Source organism: Scophthalmus maximus, chromosome 19 (genome assembly GCF_022379125.1).
Source record: "Scophthalmus maximus strain ysfricsl-2021 chromosome 19, ASM2237912v1, whole genome shotgun sequence".
NCBI classification, from domain to species: domain Eukaryota; kingdom Metazoa; phylum Chordata; class Actinopteri; order Pleuronectiformes; family Scophthalmidae; genus Scophthalmus; species Scophthalmus maximus.
In genome coordinates this window covers 17102885-17126518 of record NC_061533.1, presented here as the reverse complement: position 1 = coordinate 17126518, position 23634 = coordinate 17102885, and the positions used below count along the sequence as shown (strand labels likewise).

The window sequence follows — 23634 nt, the reverse complement described above, 5'->3', positions numbered from 1 at the left end:
TTTGGAGGGATTATGGGAGCAATGTGGTTGTTGTCCTAGATCCATTTTCTGTTGATCTGTTATTTTTCAAAGTTTATATTTATTGCTCCTCATTGTCAGGATCTATGACCCTGTTGTGTGATAGTTGTAATGTTTGACAGGCTTTTATTATTCTTTTTGTAGAGCTGTTGAGTAAGATCATAATTTACATTACAGTGTCAATATCTCTGTATGCTTTGGATCAACTTGAACATTTAGGTGTGATATTGAGCCATATTAAGCTTAAGAATATGTGCAACTAAAGGCACCACAAACTGATCTGCTCAACTCCTTCATGTTTCTGTGACTGTGCTTTTCTCAGAACTATGGTATGGTGGGAACCCATTTTTGGGGTTGCAACCACATTATTAAAAAAAAAATTCCAATTTGTAAAATATGATCAGTACATATATAATTATAAACTTTAAACTTGTAAAAGTTTAGTCACATTAGAGTAGCGAAGTCTTATCATGTGACAAGAGGAGAGTTGACCAGCAGAAGATTTTGTGTAAAAATGAAAAGCAAAAGGACCTGTTTGGCAATATTTTGGATTTGACTCGAATGCCAAAAGGGAACCTGACACCATTATTGAGTCAATCTGCAAACTCTGTCTGAAGGTGGCAGCATCTGGTGGTAAAACTTCTAATCTAAACACACCTTCATCGGGTAAAAAATCAGTAACACTGGTGTCAAAAGTTTATTACCTGTTGGGTAGAAAAGGTTCTAATAATAAATAACCAAAATGCCTTGAATATGGTGAAATATAATACAAATCAGAAGAATTAACGTGCAGTTTGTCCTGATCTGAAAAACAAATCCATTGTAGAAAGTAATAGTATCTGCGTTTACCTACAGAGGTCTATGCAACACCAGACTCTGTTTTGATTTAAACAAAGATTATGGAAAACTGTTTGGGTTTAGACCCTTTTTTTTGAGAGAATCAGCCTTAATAATACTTAATTAGCTTATGTCATTGTCTACGAGTGCACCTATATATTACCTGTTTCACTAATGTAAATGCACATTTTCTCAGTGCCATGCATTTCCAACAGTCACTGTGTGTTTATGAACCTGCAAGTGTTCATCCCGTCATCACTCTCTGCCACAGAGCTCTTGTCTCCACACGCAGTCACAGCAAACTTCCTTGTCAACTATGAGCAGTAATTGGGTAACCTGGAATCACAGGTTATCCTCAAGTCAAAAACAACATCAGCTTAAAGCATTTTCTGCTCTGGCTTGGGCCCACTTATATATAAGATTGTTAAGATATTAATTATATAACATGTAGTTAAACAGATTTTCAGCAACAGAGGTGGAAAATATTGTTGCTTTAGACACCCCTTCAAAAACCAGTAGATTTGAGGATGTGTCAAAGGTATTTATTCCTAACATCAGTGTCACATTTTGTTACCCATCTAATTACTGAGTAGGAGGCTGGATGTCCCCCCGCCCTTGAGTCAAAGTCAAACAGCATGGCATTGGATGCCCAGTAATTGCCAGGTCAACTCCCTTTTAGCAAACAGCATTGATTAATTTTCTTATGTCCACACAGATGAGGTCATGCAACAGGCTTCTGGGAAAAATGTCCATACCACAGACAGTAGCACACATCATCAATCTGTCTTCACCAATTATCATCTTTGTCTTATTTTAAAAGCTCTGTTTGCACCAGTTATTGAAGATCTGTTGGGCAGATATCCCGTCATGTAGCTGTGTATAGTAATTTACTGAGTCTTGAGTTAATGCCGACTATAACCCCAATCTTTTGTTCAGATTAAGTTATTTGTTCTATGTGGAAAATGACAATGTCAAACCATATGAGTTGTTCTTCCTCCGTTTTCCAATAATGCCAATCGTGAAGAGGAATAGAACTGTCAGAACTCCTGACATGGTTTTACTGTACATTGGCGTCTCCATAAAGATTATATATACACAGTATTTCATTCAGAAATCTACAACAGACTTTTTGCAAACCCTCATGTTTCAATGACAAATGATTCACTTAGACAAGTTTATTTATACAGTGTAACCCATTCTCATGAATTGGATTTAAAAGCCTACCGTACTACATGTCATGAATGATAATCCACCACTGTATATACTGTGTGCATATATATTGTTTGATTCTATTTATTTTCTATTATTTGCATTTAATTTTTGTCTCTAAAGAGCATTTTGATTTTATTGAAGTCTTTGACTTCAGCAATGTTAGTCATGTGTCTTTGCTTTCAGATTCTCCCCGTTCCGTTTTGATGTGGTTAAACAATCCATGTCAAGGAGGCTAAGGCCAGTTGAAGTGAAGTGTTGCTGGAGATGAAAGGCAACAGTCTACGCTTATATTTCTTGTTTGTTCAACTAATATTGGGCCTGACCAACACAAGCCTTTTCAGTCATCCGCATGTTTAGGTTCCATGTATTACTCGCACTCAACTGTATGTTCATTCCACCTCTATTTCTTTTTTTCCCCCAGAGTTTTGACAAGTGCCTGTGCTGACCTGATCACTCAATGGCGCTGACGGTGAACCTGATTGGACCCTCACCCTGGGGCTTCAGAATATTCGGAGGAAGGGACTTTAAGAAAGCCATAACCGTATCTAAGGTACTCGTCAACAGCTGCCCTGTTGCTGAACCTCGTCACACCTTATCAAACCATATCCTCTTGTTTTTTTTCCAAACAGTCTGAAATGGCTTGTCATGCAAAGCCAACTTCCTCCTCACTTCGGCTCTTTTCTGGTCTTTGTTTGTGTCCATGTGCTCCTTCATACCTATTTCCTTGACTACTGAACCTGCTTGAAAAGAATGGAAGTAGATTACATTAGAAGGAAACCACTGATTACAGTTACAGTGGAAGTTGTGGTGGGAGGTGAGGAGGTTCCTGGTCCCAGAGTGCACACATGTCGGAGGGGGCTCCCGGTCCCAGACTGCACACGTGTAGATGTGGATTTAAGTTTCTGCAGTAATGTCCATCAGTGTATTTGTACTTTACCTCATGCATGTTGTTTTTACTGTTCATTTTGTCCCATGTATGTATTAGAAGAAAGCGGAAACATTACCACTCTAAGCAGACAGCGCACAGTAAACACCACCAGGAAATGTTACTCAGACTAAGTTGTGCATGCCAGAGACACCCAGTTCTGCCCACTGCACATCCTGGTCCTATATCATCACCTCAGTCGGATCTTTCCAGCGAGTCTTCCCCAGCAGCTCCTCAGACCATAAAGGATAAATTATGGCAAAACCATGGCGGGGTACCAAATGCTTCAAACAGAGTTTCAAGCTCCTTCAAAAGCTTTTATTATTTGCCCCCTCTTCACAACTTATGCTAGAAAAACATGCCTTCTCCTGAATAATGGGTTTTGGGTCTGATTTTGTTACTGCCGTCTCGTAAACAACGCCGGAGTGTTTTACTTGTCTCGAATATCAGACGATTTTCTGAAGTGACGAACATTCCTGCCGAGAGAGAAACTTCATCAATGAAATTATTTTGCAAAGCCCAGTTTGAGAAAGGCCCCCCCCCATACATAGTTAAGCGACCATAGGGTTGGACCATCTGAAGTTGTTGTCGCTTGGCACTGAGACGACATTGATGCCATCGTTTATTCCCGTTGGCCTGAAAGATGGCTTGCCCCCATTTCTCTCAGACACAGACCCTGGAGAAGAAAGAACCCCCAACTGCTCTTGGTTTATGTGAAACCAGGCGTGTCCTGATCAGGAAAGGCACGCACTATTGTGGGTCACCACAGCAACGCTTAATTGCCTCTCCAGTGGGCCTACAAACATGGTACCTCTGCCGTCTTGCTTGGCTAAACTTACAAATAGGCGATTGGCTGGCATTCTCTCTGCATCCATTTTCCCTCTAGTGATGCAGAAGAGAGACTGACTCTTTATTTAAGTTGTTTTGAATTCTTTGCTTTATTGCCCCTCTGTTTTTAATTGGAAGGCGAGTACTGCTTGTGGCAAATGTCATAATTGTCTCCAAATTTGAAGCAGTTGCAACGTTAACCTCTCATTTTCTCTTTTGTTATAGTAGGCCTGTGTGTTTGGGTGTATAAGCCTGAGACACAGGGACCATGCTGAGGCTGGTGGCTTGGACCTTATGTTTGGGCCCATTAGTGTGGAATTCACTCTGATGTGGTGGTATAACATTGGCTTTGACACGCGGTGGGACTGGTTGCAAAGGTCAGACCCAGTCAAACCATCAAGTAGTGTCACACTAATGACTTCTCCCCAAGGGTGTCATGAATCTGTCCACTGTTGACCATCACTGCCTCGTTCCATGTGTGTGTGAAATGCTGTGGCGTCTGTTGGTATTTACTATGAGTGTTATGAGTCGCAGAAAAAGATGGTTGGATCGAGGGTGTGAAGCATCAACACCTTTTCTCATTTTCTCATTAGAGTAAAGTTACTGACAATTTGTCCACATGTCCATAAGATACAAAGCTGTCTGTGCTTGCCAGATGCATGTGTAAAGTTTCATTTTCAGACCAGGTCCCTGGGGCCAGGAGGTCCTAACTCATTGTTCTGTTCAACAGGTCAACGGGGGCAGCAAGGCAGAACAGGCAGACCTGCAACCAGGTGATGTCATTTTGGAGATCAATGGCGTAAACACGACCGACATGCTGAACGTGGAGGCCCAGAACAAGATCAAGAACTCCAAGACCCATCTGCAGCTGGTGGTGGGGAGGTACGCTGGCATGCACAACTGGTATTGGATAAATATTCCTGCTAAAATGACATGTGGTTTTATGTTGTGAATGCATACAGAATACGGTACATTGGATTTATAAACATAATATGGTACAGGGCCACCTTCTGCAGCATAGCTCCCCATATGAATATCTTAAATGTTGCAGTGTGTGCCAACAACACAGACTCCCCCAGCTTCTATCTTTTTTTACACTGTTCTCAACTTATCATACAAGCACTGTACAAACAAAACAAGTGATTATAATCAGGGGAAATGCCAGCATGTATGAGAACCACACTGTTCCCTTCCCTTGGCCTTCTTAATGAACCCTCTTTTGAGATTCGCAAAGACATTGTTTAGATGACAAGGAGTTGGCCGCTCAAAAGCATTTACTTTCAGCCAGGACTACTCTCAGCTAGCAATTTGATTAAAGGTCCTTCCTTAATTCATGTTTCTTGTCACTGTTGTCCCCCGTCACTCTCTTCTTATTGCACAGAGACACACTCTCTCTCACGCATGTGCGCTTCCACATACTTCCTCCCTAAATGTCCTACGTCCATGTGAGAGAATGTTTCCCTCCTGACCTAATGTCTCCCAGCAAGCCAGAAACAACATTATTACACCTCCTCTGCCCTGGACAGTGCCACTGTTTATTTCCCATGTCTTTAATCCCACTCTGCTAACTGTCGGTGCTTTTCAGCACCAAGACTGTCACGCACCTCACAGACTTCCTGTTTTAATTCTGCTTGTCAAGCATATTATCTGTTTGAATTATGTTCTGACAAGCTCTCTAGAGCTTTATCCCAATTAAACCACCAGTGATGTAGGTACTGATTGTCATCACACAAATTGTGTTGCCCACTGAAGGAATCTGGCCATCAACCCCAGTAGAAAAGTGCTGTTTGAAGGCGGATCTACTGCTTCATAGAGAGGCATAAGTGTATTGTTAGTACATCTTATTAAAAACTTTTTAAGTGACTATGCTAAGTGAGGATATTTGTACATGACAAGCCAACAACTCAAACTTCGATTTGAGTTGGAAAAGCTGTTTATTTGGCCCTATTTGCCGCCTCCTTGTTTTGACTGACCTGATGTCACGTTCAACCACAGCATTCATTCATTCAGAAGTCACTCTGTGATCTCATGGAGTTAGTGATCAGAATAACTCAAGTGGCGTCCCAGAATAAACATATAGAGGTGGAAATGAGAATAAAAGGTCTCCTTTAAGTGTTTTCACATGTACCTTCCCGGAATGGACATGTATTCTTACAGTGCACACATTTGAAGAATCTGCCTCGGGCAGGTGAGTGTGAGAATTCTAGCTCCCCTCTATGACAGCTGTGAGAGCTGATATCTGCAAAGGGTTTCATATGCTGATTTATGTCAGTATCAAATCTCTGTAGGTTATTCTGACCAGAAATTCTTCTGTGAAGAAAACCTTTAACCAAGTCGTGTGTAGACTGGATACTGATTAGATCACTGTTTTTAAATATGTCTCCCTGTCTAAAGACCACAGCTTCCTCTGGTGTTCTGATGTACATGGTAGAAAGTTTCAAAGTTTTTCAGCAGTGCAGTTCCCTGATTCAAAGACGGTTTTTAATGCCTGCCACATTAATATCTCTCCTACGGGAAGAAATGTCTTACGGCTGCTGTATCCGTTTCTGTCTTTTGGCCATCTCTCCCCTGCATACAGTTTGTGCAGCCCAGTCCACGAGAGGTGTGTTTCTGGGTGATTTACCACAGGCATCCAGGCCTTCCTGTGTGCCTCATTACCTCGGGCTCAGCCAAGAGCCAGTCAGCCTCTGGCCCTGCAGCCAGGGGGGCACTGTGTGTTTGCATTGGCGCTTATGCTGCCCATACTTTCCCCTCTGAATCCAATGATGGAATTGCTTACAAAATGTGTTTTCTATTTAAGTGAGTAAAGCAAATGTGAGTAGTTTGAAAGACGAGATCCAGTCAGAGAATAATTTCAGAAGGGGAACAGAGCCTGCAGTACTCGTCTCCTGCAGTAGCATAAAGATTCATTGGGACATAATGATGGATGCTTGCCAGAACATTAGCAAGAAGGGATGTCAAAAAATGATGTTTTTAATTTTTTATGGGTCTGCCGTTCAAATTAAGTTAATTTTGATATAGAACATTTTGAAAGTAATTTTTCCGTCTCAGCATTTTCCAAGACCATGAATATGATATAAATGCTGGGTACATCAGCGGGTGTGTAAAATTCATTCAGACCAGGTTTAAACACTTATTTATTTAAGGTGAACTTCTTCACTGCCTTAGTTGATTCATCACTGCTGAATTTCAACAGCAGAAACAAAACAGATTTTATCCCACATGCTATATAAATGGAAAATTAACTTTGGTGAGTCTGATATGAGCAATGTTGACCGTCATTTGATTCCTATGATATTCTGTCTCAAGAACTGAACCTTCCAGCCCTGGACAGACTAATGGCATCAGCACACCCGAACAGCTCACTGGACGCTTCCAGGTCAGTGAAGCATGCATCACACATTATCTTCATCATCATCACAACCACCACTGTTTACTAAATCTGTTTATTTCACTGTTCCCAAGATGAAAGCAGTACAAGATATTGTAGTGATTTTGAGATGAGCTCGATAGACCTAATACAATTAACTCTCTGTCCATTATGCCTCTCACTTGAGGCTTACAGTACCTGTGTGGCAAACAGCATCATTAGGATCAAGTTATGTTCAACAAGCAATAACATTCTTCCAACGGGATATTTTTCAGGAGGCAGTAATAGTGAGTCGAGATGAGAACCAGAACTACAAAGAATATACAATCTCCAGCCCTGCGTCACTGTCTCCTGGACCTTATTCGCCGGATCCTCCCGCCAGCCCCGACAGGAAGAGGGAGAGGCTGACACCCACCATCAACAAGAGGTATGTAGCTCCCTTCACATTGGTCAAAACTTCAACTGTGCCAATCAAATTGGATTATGATGCGTTTGTGATGTGATGTTGAAGTTTGTAAAAAAAGAACCCTCTTCCTGCAGTGTCAGTAAAACCTGTGCAGTGTGATGAATCTACTCTGCAACATAGAGTTTGGAAAGTATTTCTTAAAAAATGCTGAAAAACAAAAATTAAAATATTAGTTTGGTGTTGTTGGACAGATACTGAAACCTCATTCAGCATGTCCACATATGACAAGTTTTTATTTCAGCTTGAACATGGTCCAAGTTTAAGTCTTAAAGAATTTTTGAGCTCGACATTTCAGATGGACAGTTATTCAGGAACTCGTCCATTTGCTGCTGAAACAGGCTTCCATCTGGACAAAAGGCTGCAACAAGTGCTCTCTTGAACAGCCTCGTAGTCAATAGGTAGGAGAATAACAGACAGAAAGTGGAGCCATGGGATTGTACTGTAGTAACAAAGGATATGCACAGGATATCACATTCCACCGTTTGCATTCACTTTAACAAAAGGCAGAATGTGGAACGTTCACCACACGTTCTCTGTACACGGCCACTTGTTGACTCTCCCGGACGACTTTTACTAGGTCACAGTTCAAACCCAAATTTGCTCCCTTGTCTGGACTGACGAAGCTTCCTGCCTAGCCCTGATTTTGTTTCTGGTGTTTATATAATTACAGTTCATCTTAATTTTTCTTTCATCGTTTAAGGATGAATCTCTATTTCATCATACAATACTGCAGAAAGGATTATAGGAATTGTTATTTCCACTTTTAATGGTCTATTATAAATAAACAAGATTTTAATGGCAACTTGCATTATTCCCTATTTGGCACTTCAATATGTTACAGTTTGAATTAATCATCCAGAGATGGGTCATATGGATAAAACCCTATATCATTGTATGTTATTTTATACTGTATATAATTTTTTCTTTACCAAGTTTACTTAAAAATCCAGCTCCATCCAAATGTAGTATTACCATCAATCACTGGGTCTTAATTTGTTTATTTGCAGCGTCATTTACAGTACTCATACATATAGTTGCACATAAGTGCAATATAGTTATCGTACATCTATGTAATTGAGTCTCTGTTGTCCTACATTATAGTGTCCAGCTGCGCTCGTGGTCACCAGAGGACAGGAGTCACAGGCTGTCCAGACCAGTGTCACAGGTTAGTTTCAGCCAAATCATCTTCTTGTTTCCTTGTTACTACAGCTGTTAAAGCAGCAGTTTTTTTTGTAGCTGAGATTTTCTGTCAGATTTGTATAGCACTTATTTAGACATTAAATGTAATAAAAAGCAACAGAATTTCAGCAATATAATATTTATTTTAGATGGGTCCAATTGTTTCTTCCCTGTGTTTGTACAGTAGGTGTCTTGTCACACAGATTTTCTATAAGACGTACAGTATACTTGTCAAATGCATACGCATGTCCTCACAAAGTCAATCTGTCATTCCTCTGTAGCTGCACTTTTAGGCTGGAGTTCACTCAGACAGTACAGTTTTTGTCCTCTCTGTCGCTCTCTGTGAGATGTATTTATTTTGACTGTGCTGCCCGAGTCTGTAAGAATAACATGTCTGAGTTCCAGGCCTTTCCTCTTTAATTGTTACTCCGATGCCACAGAAGATGCCCTACAAAAGTTTTGTGGCGAGGCAGGATGCAGAGAGGGTTTGACATTTTTATAGCAGGTAGTGAATAAACTAAAAAGGTCAGTCTTTGAAAATATCTGACATTAAGCTGTGCAACAGTCTGGAGCTGTTTCATTCACAGCCTGCTTTGGGAGAAAGAAAAAAAGATTGATTTTCTTTAAAACAATGGCCTTAACCTTTAGTTGTCTGAGTCTCATTAGTCTCAGCAAAGTGGTCAAATAAAGACTTGGGGTTATCATAAGACTGCACCTAAACTATGCTGTACTTATTTACTATTCCGGCACCAAAACCAAGAGAGGGAGGGACTCGGGCGTCTGGGAAGACTTCGGCCAGTTAAAGAGTGAAAATGTGGGAAAGTTGATCATGAGCTATTTGAACTATGCCTACATGCTTAGTCTCAAGCATGGGTCCCACTGCTAACAGAACATGTGAGATGACAGAGAAAAAAATATATATATATGTAGACGACCTTTTGTAATGACACAAGGAATTCCAGCTATTTTTATAACTCTGGACATTACATCAAGTTAGAAAATATGCAGAGGTTTGAACTTCAAAACATTCAAGCATTCCTTCTATAAAGCCACTCGCTGAGAAGGGTCATTTTCAAAATCTCTTTTTAAGCGTGGGATTCCTTCTATTGTTCATATGATAAACTAGATTCAGATGCACTGTTCTCACATCGGTGTCCAGTCTCTCTGCGTCAGTCGTTTTTGATCTCTTTCACACTGGGAGAAAGATGAGACTAGACTAGTTATGATGTAACCGGGGTCCACATGTGTCTTTTGAGGACGCAGTCATTACTTTTTATGAACAGGTTTGACTTGTCTTTATGAAAATAAAAGGCCTCTTGTCAGTCAGGACCACCATGAACTCTGGTTCGCAGCTAAATGTAGTCCTCAGGAATGTAAGACAGAGTCCCTGCTAATAACTAATTTGGTTCGACCGCAAAATCACACAGCATGTTGTCTCCTTTCAAGTAGTTTAAGGATGTGCGGGAGGACTGGCTCACTGTTTGGGCAGATTCAGCCGTCATGATAAGTGATGTTCACTTGGCTGACCGTCACCACAGGCAGACAGTCGACTGGACTGGAGATGATGGAGCTATTTAGTGTCAAGCCCTCATACTTGGACGTGAACAAGCTTGTCCGTGGCATGGATCCCTTTTGGCTGAAAAGCTATTATAAATAAACAATGAGAAATTCCAGTTGTGAATTTTGGAACCATTATAGGGTTACTCCACCGATTTTACACACAAAGATCAGCTTCTCAGGCCCACTCATTCTGTGAAAACAGCTGTATGATGTCTGTGGCTCTGTAATAAGCATTATATTATATGAGAATATAACCCTGATTATACAGTAGAGTGCAGTGGTTCAAATACAAATGCTCAGTTTAGCTTACTGATGCATTTTCATCATTGTATCATTTCTCACAAAAGGCGCTGCGAGCCTCTGTGAAATACAGATGCAGATTTTTTTCTTCAATCCAAACCCACATTCGAAAAAACCCACTGTGGAGTTACAATGAGGTTGCGGCCAGTGAACCATTTTGGAGCAAACTTCCGTATTGGCCTACCAAAAAACACATTAGGAGCTATGTTGTGGCTGAGCGATCCATGAGTGAGCCCCTAGGAATGAACTTGCTCCTGTCACGGCTGTCCATCCACGGCAACCTCGCATGGTTGTGGTATTTATGGAGTCACTCGTTCTCCCATTCTCCTTACCATTTTTAAATTCATCCCTTTCTCTCATTTTCCTTATGTCGGAATTCGCATCATCCTGTTTCCTCTGGGAAACATTGCATTCCTTCTGTCTCTCTCCACTCCAACATCAACTCAACTTTTTTCACTGTTTTCATCTGTTCATTCAGTATCTTTTAATGAACATCAAGCTATAGGCTTTGAGGCGACCGCAATATGAAATGTTTAATCACTGCTTTGTCCACCCTTTAATTTCTGGTCTTAAAGCTGATTTGGATTTCCTCCTCTGCCGTCTTAGCCTGACAGCCTTGGTGTTTACCATCAACCAGCCTAGTGGATGAGAATACTGGTTCGGTCGACCCCTATCTCCATGGGACGTCTTCACTGATTTTTTAAAGTGGTGACGAGCCTGCCGCCGCAGCGCTGTGATTAGTGAGTTGAGTTCTTTCAGAGCGTTCAGCGGGGAACTGGCTGGGGTGAGGCCTGCCATAGGCTGCTCTGACTGGCAGGAACACAACAGCTCAGTGAGCGTTGACATGCAGAGCCTCTATGACAAGGGCCTCTGTCCTGCCCATGAGGGGCCGAGTGCTACTTTATCAGGTGATCATTCCTCTTAAAAAGCTCCTAAAAGGCTTTCCCCCCCCCTGTTTTGGAGTGAGGAGAGTGGGATGAGCAATATGATCCACCATTTTCCAGGGTGTTGGATGTCCTGAGAAAATACCCCTGTACAATAGTGGCTGTGATGGCGGAGGCTGTGGAAGGCTGGTGCTGAGGTTTCCCTTGCGTCACAAGGCTCTTCGTTGTGTGATGGGAGCTGGAAGAGGTGGGGGTGGGGTCAGAGTGGACACAAGGGAGGCTGCTGACATTACCAAACTGTACTTATTTAAGCCCTCACATCACGCTGCAGAGCCCAGAGTGCAATGTCCTTTGTGCCACATTATGGAGTCTTAACCGCCTGCCACGTCACACAGAGCATGTGTATGATAATAATGATGAAAGCCACACCAAATTGCACACACTCATAGATATCAGTCCACTAGATATATATTTTCTTCAAGTACCATGCATAATTCCATGGGAAATTGGTGAAAAAGTAAATTTAAAAAAACAATGTTAAAGAAAGTGATAAATTCCTAGATTCTTCCATTTGTACAGATCCCCCCAAAATTTATCGGGTTCTTTCTTGGCCCATCTTCCATCCTTCCAAGATTTGTGGAAATCCGTTCAGAAGCTTTTGCATAATCCTGCTGACAAACTTGATTGTAAAACATTTTCCCTTAGATGTGCATTTCCCATTACATTTCCCACACTACAAACATTTAGTCATGTGAATGAATGTTTTTCAGGAAATCTATATAGTTCATCAGGAGCTCTGAGGGGTGGTATGAAGGACAGAGACATTTAATCAGAGATTAGAGAGGGATTCAAGACCTTGTTGCTGAAAGCATCCACCAGTCCCAACCTTCCAGGATCTGTAGAGAATTAAAAGGCATTGCACTATCACCACCATGTTATCCTAGATTCCCGAAAGCCTGAGATTGTATGTGAACTGACCGGGCAACGTCATGATTCAGAGCATCTGTTTATATCATCAAGAAGTGAGTCTATGCTAAATTGGGTAGAGTGGCCGTGGCTGTATGACATGAGATGACATGGTTAAGTATCCATCCATATGTTGTCTGTCCCGTACATTTCTCTGTCCACAGCCTACACACCAGCTGATGGCTTTGTCCTGCTCTATTCTAGAGACTGTGGTTGACTGGAGTGCAAATCTGTGGTCATCGCTTGGGAACATAAATGGAGAGTCGACTTGCCTGAATAGCACTAAGTTTATGTTTTTTAAATAGACTCAAAATTTTGAACTTTATATTGCACGCACTGTTGATTAAAAAGTGATCCGATCTGAAGATTGAAAACTTGTAGAGGTAAATGCACCTCACCTGTCGTGGCTTCTCCTTCAGCACTAAATTCAGATGTGCATATCTTCTCCTTGACGATGATGGTTTGGAATAATGTACTATTTTGGGTTTGACATGAGTCGGGCTGTTGTTTGGTTTGGCAGGCCCGTGCTGTTCTAGGCCAAGCCGGTGTCACGGGAGCGAGGCTGGCTGTGGCCATGGTGGAGGGATGTTTTCTTTTTCTTCTCTGTGAGCTCCGGACCGGACAGTGTGAGACCCTTTCACGTGGACTTGTAGCCGTTAAGCTTGGGGTCCATTGTGACCACTGCGCAGGCAGCATGCCTCTTCTCATCCCCTACGATTGATCCGCACACCTGTTTTTCTTTCCCCTGAAGTGGAAAAGCAAACTGGGGCCCTCTTGATTCCCCCATGCTTTCCAGGCCCCCGGGCACTCTCTCGGGGACATTCGGCACGGCAAGTTTTATGGGGGAATGTTGGCAGGGAGAGATGGGCCTTTTTACTAGATGGTGCTGTTTACGAAGGCAGTTGAGCAGTATGTCAACATTCCAAAAGTTGTTGTGGAGGGAACGACCTGAATAACTGCCCCTCAGTGTGTTCACGCCAACAAAAACAGACATGTCAGCATATATTACCAAAAGTTTTACACTGGACAACACCTTTGTGTTTAGAGTAATGGTTACTATGGCTGCATTTGTTGGTCATAAATCATAATTATTAAGATGGTAAAATATAATCTGTAGTTAACACTGAAGAATTATTCAGCTACGCTGAGACACCGTAAATGCACGTCTTGCTGACATTTTAAATTTATGTTTTAGCCGTTAACGGAAATTCCTGGTGAAATATGAGTATTAAGCTATACCACATCATATTGTACTGCATTGTAAGTCATTGTGCTATGTTATACAGTTGACTTACATCTCTGTGTGGAACCTAGAGTGAGACATATGCAATCGTTTCTGTCTAATTACTGTAGTTGATGCTGTTGGACACATTAACAACCAGCTTTTATGGGGGGATTTTGACTGAGTTGTTAAAAGTGGCGCTACACCTAGACCTGCCAGCTCATGATTACAATTTGAATCAACACACTTCACTAAGGTTTAGTTTCATTTGATTGTTATTGTCTTTTTTTTCCATATATATAAATATGAAAAGAGGAATCCTGGCAACCGTAAATTAAAAGTTCAGTCCAGCGATTTTTAGTCCAACCATAATGAAACCCAGATGTCTGATGAGCTTGATATGCTGCTCATGTTGGAGCCTTGTGGTCAATTTAATAGGGATGAAAAATGCATTGCTTGTAGCAGCCTCGGTGGATAAATAAACGCTCAGACTCATACTCATTCTTCATTGTGTCTGACGTTTGGTGGCAGTGTGAGTGAGTGCCTCCCCCAGACCACCTACACTATGATCACATGAGATGGCTTTAGCTTCTCCCGGTGTCTGAAAGTATCCACTGTGCTGTTATTTGTTTCACTATTCACACATTCGGATTCATCCACATTTATCACTTGCCGAGCTTCGGGGATCTTAAAACTGCTTAGCAGAGTAACTGTGACCTGCTTGAGTATGAATTGAACACCTATGGGAGATTTTGGACCGACCTGTAAGACGGCTCTCCCCACCACCATGATCAAAACACAAATCAGGGACTATCTTTTGGAAGAATGGCGACTTGTAGGATCAATGCCAAGGTGCATTGAAGCTGTTGATTAATTAAAGTCCCACGGGCATGAAGTTAAAAAGCTAAATGCCACTGACCGTGGCAACAGTACAGAGTGACTTAAATGCTCCCAGTCATCCTGTTGTCCTTGTCTCTCCGCTGTTCACTTGGCTTCTAATCTTCTACATATGGTTTATATCTGAAGCAGTCTGATGGTGTGTGGCCATCCTGAAAAGGGGGGGGTATTAACACTGGTATCATGAAGATCTGTCACTGTATTCCATGTTATTGAATGCTGCACTATGTAATCCTGTGCAAAGAGTTGATATGTAAAAAGCATTATAGAGGATTGAGGAGATTGAGCTTGACCTGGCAACTATACGAAGAATTTTACCTTCCGTGGAAAAGGGTAAGGTATGCCTTTATGGTTTGAAAACTAGATACAGCTTTTATATGTCAAATGCAAGGGCTCATCACTTAAAACAGGGTCTATAGAAGATGTTGTCAGTCTGTATCTCTCAGCCCTCTCTGGTCTGTCATTATATCATCCAATCAGTGTTTTAGTCTCAGACCCTCATTAAAATAGCTGCAGTGGGATGAGTCAGTAAAAAAGTAAATAATGTTAATGGCATGGATTTTGATATAGAAAGATGCCCCTTGTTCAGCCATAGATTAGTTATTTTATGACAGAACGTGGACACAGTAATGAGCCATAGCTCAGACATAATTACAAGGCAGGGAGCAGCAGTGACAGTGGATAACGAGCACACTAGCCTCAGGTCTTTGCTCGGGATCTCCACCGATGCACACGTCTGGACGGGGACGAGCCGTACACAGCTCTGATTGTTACCCAGCCCGGGTTGTCTGCTGTCCCCTCCCTCATTTTAGTTTAGCAGTCCTGTCTGTGGTGGAGACTGCGAATGGGCAGTAATAGCACTTAGCTCAGCACCATGCTTCCCAAAACAAAAGCTCCTCAAGGCATCGCTCTTGTGCGATCCTGGCCCGTGCCCTGTAATTGAAGCTTCAGGTGGTAATGATGATGATGATGATGCAAAGTGGCTTGCTCGGAACCAGACTGTAGGCTCCTCCAGTGGCACTGTCCACACCGTCTCCCACGGGCCTTGATTTGAAACAGCTGCCCTTGATGCAGTTCACCATTTCCTGTTTGTTTGTTTATTTGTTTGTTTGTTTGTTCAAGTGGCCAATCACTGGGACGGTTTTGTTGGTGTTTGAGTGATTCTGTTGCATTTTTTTTTTTCTTCTTGAGCATAAGCCAGTCACTTAGTCAGTCATTCACTGAATTGAGCTCATGTCATATTAAGCGTATCTATGTTTCACTTAAAAAAAATACCTTTTAGAGTAACAAAGAGCAACATTAAAAAAAAGGGTAGAAATGCAAACTATATGTATGTATATATAATTTATTCAGAGTTTTGGTTGACAGAAGCCACATATCATTCACAAAGAACCCCTCAACTGTCATCGCCTTTTTGATGCAGATGTTGCATTTTTGTGATTGTTGCACAGAAATAGGCGACATTCCAAGCAGAACTAGAACTAGTGTCTTCTGTCAACTAAAACACCTGAGAAAAGCACAGACAAAAATGCAAATACAGAAATCTCTCAGGTGAAATGCCCATAACGTTTCTAACTTTTCAGAAAAGTTTTTTTCTGTCTCGGACGCTATTGAGAAAGTGGAGAGAGCTTGTGTTTGCGTGTAGTCACATATCCTGTTAAGTACAAAACTTAACTGGTAGCCTTTTAGTTATGTTGTTGAATATGTTACCAGCACAATATGTCCAGGATCATTAGGGGCAAGTCACTGGTATGTTGACTATGAACTCCTGATTACAGTTCAGTGCAGCTTTAATCAGAGTTTCCTCCTCCAGCCAGCCACAGGAACCAGGAAGAATTGGCCGCTGATTTTCTCCAGTGGTCTCTCCCATCTCTAAACCATGCTCCCATCCAAGACAAAATAACAGGCTTTGCTGCGCTCGTCTGTGCCCCTCCCTAAGTCTGTTGGTGCATGAGGCATAGGGGCATTGTTGGCACTGCCATGGTGCAGTTTACCAAAAACATTGCTGCTCTGAGATCAAGCGTGCGTAATGGTTTAATGGCTTACAATGGACCTGTGATGATTTTAGGACAAAGATATTTTAGGGGAAGCAGCAGAAGTGCTGTTGCCAGCCGTGCCATGGTTACTGCTATAAAGATCTGGCGTTGGATACTGCCGGATGAATGATGGTGATGAGAGAACTGCTCAAGTTTTTCTGAACTTTCTAAGGTCAAGCTCAATCACAGCCGCATTCTCCCTGTCACAGCGCAGCGCTTGTTTTTTTCTCTCTCCTTCCTTTTTGTTTTTCTTTACTTCATTGCATTCCTCTCGAGTCTCGTAGATTAGAATTTTGTTTTTATCTGTAAATTCTCCTGCTGTTGGGAGAGCCTGCAGAGCCACACTCAGTAGCCAGACACTTATATAACATAGGTTTGGTTTGCATTAGTGTGGATTCATATGCACATTCTGTGCGGCTTCACTTGGTCTTCCTGAAAGAATCCCTAAAGCACGTATATCTTTCAGGTATATGCCCTTGAGATTGTTTCACAGCAGGAGAGGACATGGGTGACTCTTTTCTTGTATTCTGATGATATGGAATATGTGATCCTGTGAGCCCACAGTTATTATGCTGGGTTTATCCTGGGAGGAATCATAGGGAGACTTCCCAATGATCATTTCTGGTAAAGGCTTCCTGGCACACACCACTAATCTGCCCACTCGCTAAGGAAAAAGAAGAGGAAAATTGGACTCAATTGAGAACAGAGACATTGTTCAAAGAGTTGCTGAATTGGAAGCGGGTGCTGGCATTGGACGCACAAATCTTTGACTCCATCAGTGCCACTGTGTCAGCATCGAGCTCAAGCTTGAGTCTCAGGGTACTGGTTTCGGAAAGCCATGTTGAGACATTTTTTCCTTGGATGGAACCTGTGTAACACAGATGCCAGCTGATGACGGTTGGGGAGAAAAACTCTGATCATAATTTTTAAAGCTTCACACTTGAGTTGACTGTGCGATGTTTGCACTCTTAGTTTTCCTGGACTGTGCACATACCCCCAAATAGAGTAATAGCTTTGCTTCCCCTGCAAACTTGAAGTTGTGGAACTGTTTTAAAATGTGTTCCTTTTTATTTAATTGTTGTTGTTGTTTCCAAACCAAGTCATTTTGTTTTAATTTTGCCGCAGTGTATGAGTATGCTCCACGGGATAAGAAAGTTGTTGGTATCTCAGGTAGATGCCAGACAGTTGTGGATGAAAACAATTAGTTTGTTGGGATTCATGACTGTACAAGTCCCTGGTTTGAGTTATTTGCTGTGCAGACTGTGAACGTGTGACTCTGACGTGGCTCATTAAAGCTCTTTTAGGATATAATTAAAGTTAAATAGATTAACCTTTGCACTTAATATTGTAACTGTGGGCTCCTATCTTGGATTTGTGGCAGGAGCAGCTACAATAAAAATACCATTGGTACATCTACAGAGATCTTGGTTAATGAGCTTCTTGTGTACAGTAGGTAAATAGCGCCCTCTTCTGTCTAAAGGCAAACATTGTTCACTAAACTAAGACTTCACTCAGTGTCCTTTCTAAATTACATTGTTTGTACAGTAAGTGTTCAGTTTTGCTGAATGAGTTTCCCACTGTGTGGAATTTCATTTCTCATGACGAGGGACACTGTTTATATTTTATGACCATGAATAATTGTAATATTTGCACTGCATCTGGAAGCCATTGAAGTACACACGCTGGCGCTGCCTTTCCCATCAAACCAACACTGGAGTTGGTGCCAAACATCTGTTGCCACACAATCCATCTTCTATCAGCTGAGGGCCTGAAGTGCAGCTCTGATTATAAATGGTAATCAAGTTAAAAATGTTGATGGAGGTTCCTGTAATTTGGCCTCAATACTGTTTATATTTGAACCAATATGGTACCATTACCTGGACTTCAGTACCGTCACTTTTTGCAGTACTTTACACACTCTGTATAAAATGCTAAGCTAACATCAACCAAGACAAGGGGGATATTATCCCATTTATATCCATGAAGCATCACTTGGTGTGATCCTCATTCATGGCGTGCTCAACTTCTTCTGCGCTTGCTGCAGCCGTGCTAACATTTCTTCGCTATCAAACACGTTACACTCATCAGCTGTTAGTCATTCGTTTGACAAGGTGTTTCTTCAGCTTGGACATGTTGCCTTGACCTGCTTTTCAACACCCATCACAAATACTGCAGCGAGCGTCGTCTTTGTTGACTTTTGTAACCACACTTCAGCTCGCCATAGCCCCGACTCACTGTGTTGGCACGTTAGACTCTTCTTCTTTTTAGGTTCATTTGCAGTCGATGAAACGCTTTCAGGTGCATTATTATCACCCACTGATCTGACCTGTGGACTCACGTTACACTTGCTTTCTCCTTCTCTACTATGATTCCATCTCACCCAGATTCACCATTACTGCAGGTATTGAAATATGTCACCGTTTGAGTATTACGGTCACAATTTAGTCAGCAGACATAAGCACAGAGTTCAGCACCCAACTGTAGCTGTGCTGTCCTCAAACTGGTTCATGCAATTGAAATGTTGAAAGCACAGAACCAGAAGCTCAAATACTGTACAATCGAACAGTGAAAAATAGTATTGCTTGTTCTGCACTTGGAAGTGAAAAAACTTCTCCAGTGCTCTGTATGTGGTCTTTCTCCAGCTGGAAGTGATTTAAACTACTGATAAATCTCTGTTTTGATCCTGACTGAATTTATCCTCCATAAGTGTGACAGACTTTGTTTTATTCCAGCTTGTCATACAGTACAGTCTCCTCAGATTTAGAGCTTCCTGAAATGGGGACATTACATTTGTTCAGCGCCAGTACACTGATTGGTGGACCAGGGATCCAGAAATATTTTCAAGTGAATTCCTGCATCTGCACTCAACATAACTCTCTTTGTGTCTCTTGTGCAGTAACATTGCATCACGGTCTATGCACTTGCTCAAGTGTTTCAATAGATTCCTCAACTCTGAACTGCAAGTTGGTTTAAGCTGCTGCAGGATGTTCGACTTTGATGCTTACTTTCTCTCTCTCTCTTTTTTGTGAACGTTCTCTTCCTCCACAGGAGTTATCCCCCGCAGACTACAGAAATAACTCTGTGTCCAGCAGAACCCCGACCCCTCCAGGACGCTACTCACCCCACAGCCCCATCGACCGAGATGTACCCATGTCTCCCCGACGCAGGTAAACAGCAGTCACATCACAAACGACAGCAGTTGAAACATGTTCACATGTTTTAGTTGTAATGAATCATGGTTCGATCCAAAAATGTTACACAAACAAAACTATTCAGAATGAGTGACCAAAATGGCTGGGTGGGTATTTTACTTTAAGTATTGTACATGATACACAACACTAACAACTGCCTATTAGTTTTACTCTACATAGGTTTTATTATGACTGTTTGTATTAAAGAAACTTTCTACTATCAACTGATATTGAATAGTTTACAATTGCACCTTATCTAAATATAGTTGCTCTCCAGAGACTAGTGTGTGAAACACATTTTGTTTTACATCTATCTAACAAGACTGAATCATTCCACGCCATCAAAGGCAGCAGTGGCTACACTCACAAATTCAACTTCCAGAAATTCAATTACCAGAAATCAAAAAAAAAAAAGTTGATATTAAGTAAGTGTTAGATATTGTTGAATCAACAGCTTTAAGATTCAGTTTCAACATTAAATGAAACGTATTATGCTTTTTCACTTTTTTACTTTTTTGTTTATGTAAAACGTCTGCAAAGTTTAAAAAGCCCAAATTGTGCATTAAAGGGAGCTCGTCACCCGGCAGAAAACGCTGCTCCTAAAAGGCCTCGTCAGTAGTCTGGTCGACGCTTCCGTACCATCGTGATGTCACGTGCATAAGGCACCGCCTCGTGGCTAGTCTGACATGCCCCCACCAAGGCCAGATACAGCGAAAGTGGAGGCCCACACTTCCTACATACGCTGGAAGCCATTGGGCTATCATATTGAAATGCATATGATTGTATGAGTGGGTCTAATTTTTCTTTATTTTCCATATTGGGAATTTATCTGTGAAGCCAGTCTCTACTAGAAGCATTCCTTTGTATATTTGTAAGAGTTTCTTCCTTTCAAAGTTCTGTATGGAAAGGCAATCTAAAGTGTTAATGGACTGAAAAGTCTGTTAGTCAGATTGTGAATTCACTGCTGTGATGCAGCTGCACTCAATGTAGTCAATGACTTCATTGGACTTTCAGCCCTTGTGAAAAAATATGTGTCCACCACCTGCACTTCAGTTTGCTTTTTCTTGCTTCGCCCACTCCGAGGTGATGGAGTTGTAATTTGACTCATTCTGTAGTTTGCAGGTGCTGAATGTTCTCTGTATTCCCTCAGAGACTCACCAGTGGGTTTTTGTCTCAGCAGAAATGGAGATCTTCTTCTAGTCTCTCTCTCACAATCCTTTGTGTCCACTCACTCTGCTGGAGAGCCTGGTGCCTGTGTTTTCACAGTGCTGGATCGTTGACTTTGGCCCCAGTTCCCTCCTGGGAAGCCACGAACAGTGATATGACGTGTCAGCAACTGCAGTCATAGCCAAACACCCCACATTGCCAAAAAAATCTGATTTTCACCTCTCCCCCTGATTGGCCTCCAGTCTGGAGCCCCCAGCCTGCACAGCAAGCCTCTCCCTGCTCCTCCCCAGCCAATCACAGACTCAGTGACACCCATTTACCCGCCCCTTCATGCCCCGTGGCCAATGACTTTGAGCCCATGGGCACACCTTTCAGTTGGACTCTTGTTTTTCTGTCTTGTCTGGTTTAGATAGAGGTGTGTGTTCAGCATCTGAGTGGGTGCTGCTATTGTTTTTTGTCTTGTATGCTCTGAGTCGCTCCCGCAGTGTTAGACATAGTAGGACTGGTTCAATGAGGAAAAGCTGAGCTGCCCCTCTTTCTTCTCCTTCTTTTTGAGGTGAGTTTTGGATTTGAGTTTTGTCATTTTTATATCTTTTGTCAGAACTTTGTGATTTTGCTTTAGATGTTGTACTGTAAGGCAGTCAGATGCAGAACTATGGATGGAATTCAGCCTTGTGATCTTAGATATGTTTTTGCTACATGCATTCCCTGCTATGACTAGATTGTTATCACTGCTCTGCCGTCCCAAGTCTGAGTATGGAAAGCAGCAACACATCAGTCTCAGATGCAGGCATTGTTAAGATGTGAGACCATTTGAAAGGGCAATTCCCAGATGACAAGCTGGTTTGAAGCTCTTCCACTGGGAAACTGTGCTTTCAGCTGGTTGTCTTGATGTATGCCGCTATGTCTCGCCATCATTTGTTATTTGTTATCCTCCCATTTGACCTAGACTTTCCATTTGTTTTGAGATTGCATGTCTGAGGGAATGGTGAGTGAAGCAAAAAGGGGAAATGGATTGCTGAGGGTGGAGCTGAGCATGAGGAGAACTGTGAGGGTGTGCTCTCGAGGTCTGTTTTCAATTTGAACCATGTTCAGTGATGCAGAGGAAAGGGCCCGGACATTTGTTTGGTCGCATATTTGTTGCCTCTTCTGTTTGCTGTCTCCTGTTTCATTCATGTATCACATACAGTATGAGGAAATGATGACAGAATTCCTCAATGAGGAAACTTGCACATTGGAATTCATATCAAGTTGTGTCTAGTGCTCATTTTCTCAAATGCAGGATTTCAAGAAAAACTTTTCTTGCATAGCCCCCTAGTTTAGGACATTACAGCAGGACATTGATCCTAAACATCTAACCAAAGCAACTGGGGAATTTTGGGTAAATGTTCTTAACTTGCCAAGTCCATCACATGAACTTAGTCAAACTTAGCACCTGTTTTTAAGTCGACTGACACTGGCTGACACGTTGGATACAGGCGGAAGGCATCAAACCACACCTGGCCAGGCCGGCCAACTGGTTCCTCCAGCAGCTCCCTGCACACGACAAACGCTGGCACGAGAACATACTATGTATCTTTGTAGTTCTTCTCATTTACACATGCGTCTGTCAGTCCAGACCTGCGTTTCCTCAGCGGAGGCAGGGAGAGTGTGGTATCAAGCCACACATGAAGAATGAAAGACGCAGTAAAGAGTAACCGCTTTTCCACCACACCAGGGGTAAAGAATTTACTTGTAAAGTGAGCCACTGATCTTTTGTGCTAATTGCTTAATGAGCTGACAGCATATACCGCCCCTCAGGTGAAAGTTTGCTCCCCCCACCCCCCGGTGCACTGACTGTCTGGAAACGAACACAAGATGCACAGTTGAAGTTAGTTTTCATGTTGTGTCTTGGCTGTTCAACAAAGTCTTTGAAGAATGAAGTTCATGTCTGTTATTTTCTATCAGGCCTTGTGTCAGGTATAGGCTTTTCTAATTGCATAATCAAAATGACATAATCACGACTGCTAAAAAAAGATTTAACTATTATCTTGCATTAGAAAAGACATACATACAAAACATTCCCTGTCAGTCTTATGTCCCCTTTGTTTTTACCTTGGGGCTATTTTCTGATCTCTTGTAAGGTGATCGTAGGGAGATCCTGTCGAGCATGTGATGTGCGATTGGCCTCTTGCCTGTGGTGTGCATTCTAGACTTGATGTTTAGAGGTCAAAGTCTCAAAGCCAGCTGCAGCCCCTTCCCTCATTTCCTCTGGATACACTTAAACCAGACTCACACGAGTTCACAAAGGGGTTGGCCCACAGTAGGATTTTAGTGGATTGTCACTTTTTTTCCCCCTCTGTTCTTTTTATAGCAGTTCGAGCTCTGACTTTGCCATGCAGAGGTTCGACAGGGACTCAGAGGTGTACAAGATGATCCAGGAGAATAAGGAGTCCCGCACGGCGCCTCGTCAGTCCAACACCTTCAAATTGCTGCAAGAGGTCCTGGAGGCTGATGAGAAAGGTTAGAAGCAATCTGACCCTATTTCACCTGCCATTATCAGACATGAATCGATGTATGCACAAACTAATTTTAGT

General features: G+C 42.1%; 1 protein-coding gene across 2 annotated transcripts in view; it reads left to right on the top strand.

Moving 5' to 3' along the window:
- pdlim2 (PDZ and LIM domain 2 (mystique)) overlaps window positions 1-23634 on the top strand; it is a 32155-nt gene that overhangs the window by 5861 nt on the left and 2660 nt on the right. The window contains exons 2-8 of one of the 2 annotated variants that reach the window (XM_035639361.2): window positions 2489-2617; window positions 4551-4702; window positions 7130-7199; window positions 7466-7617; window positions 8758-8821; window positions 19749-19867; window positions 23415-23560. In XM_035639361.2, the coding sequence (XP_035495254.2) occupies window positions 2525-2617; window positions 4551-4702; window positions 7130-7199; window positions 7466-7617; window positions 8758-8821; window positions 19749-19867; window positions 23415-23560 (796 nt within the window). In that variant the 5' untranslated portion in view covers window positions 2489-2524. Of the gene's footprint in view, window positions 1-2488; window positions 2618-4550; window positions 4703-7129; window positions 7200-7465; window positions 7618-8757; window positions 8822-19748; window positions 19868-23411; window positions 23561-23634 lie in introns of both variants that reach the window. The other variant, XM_035639360.2, reaches the window with a different exon arrangement.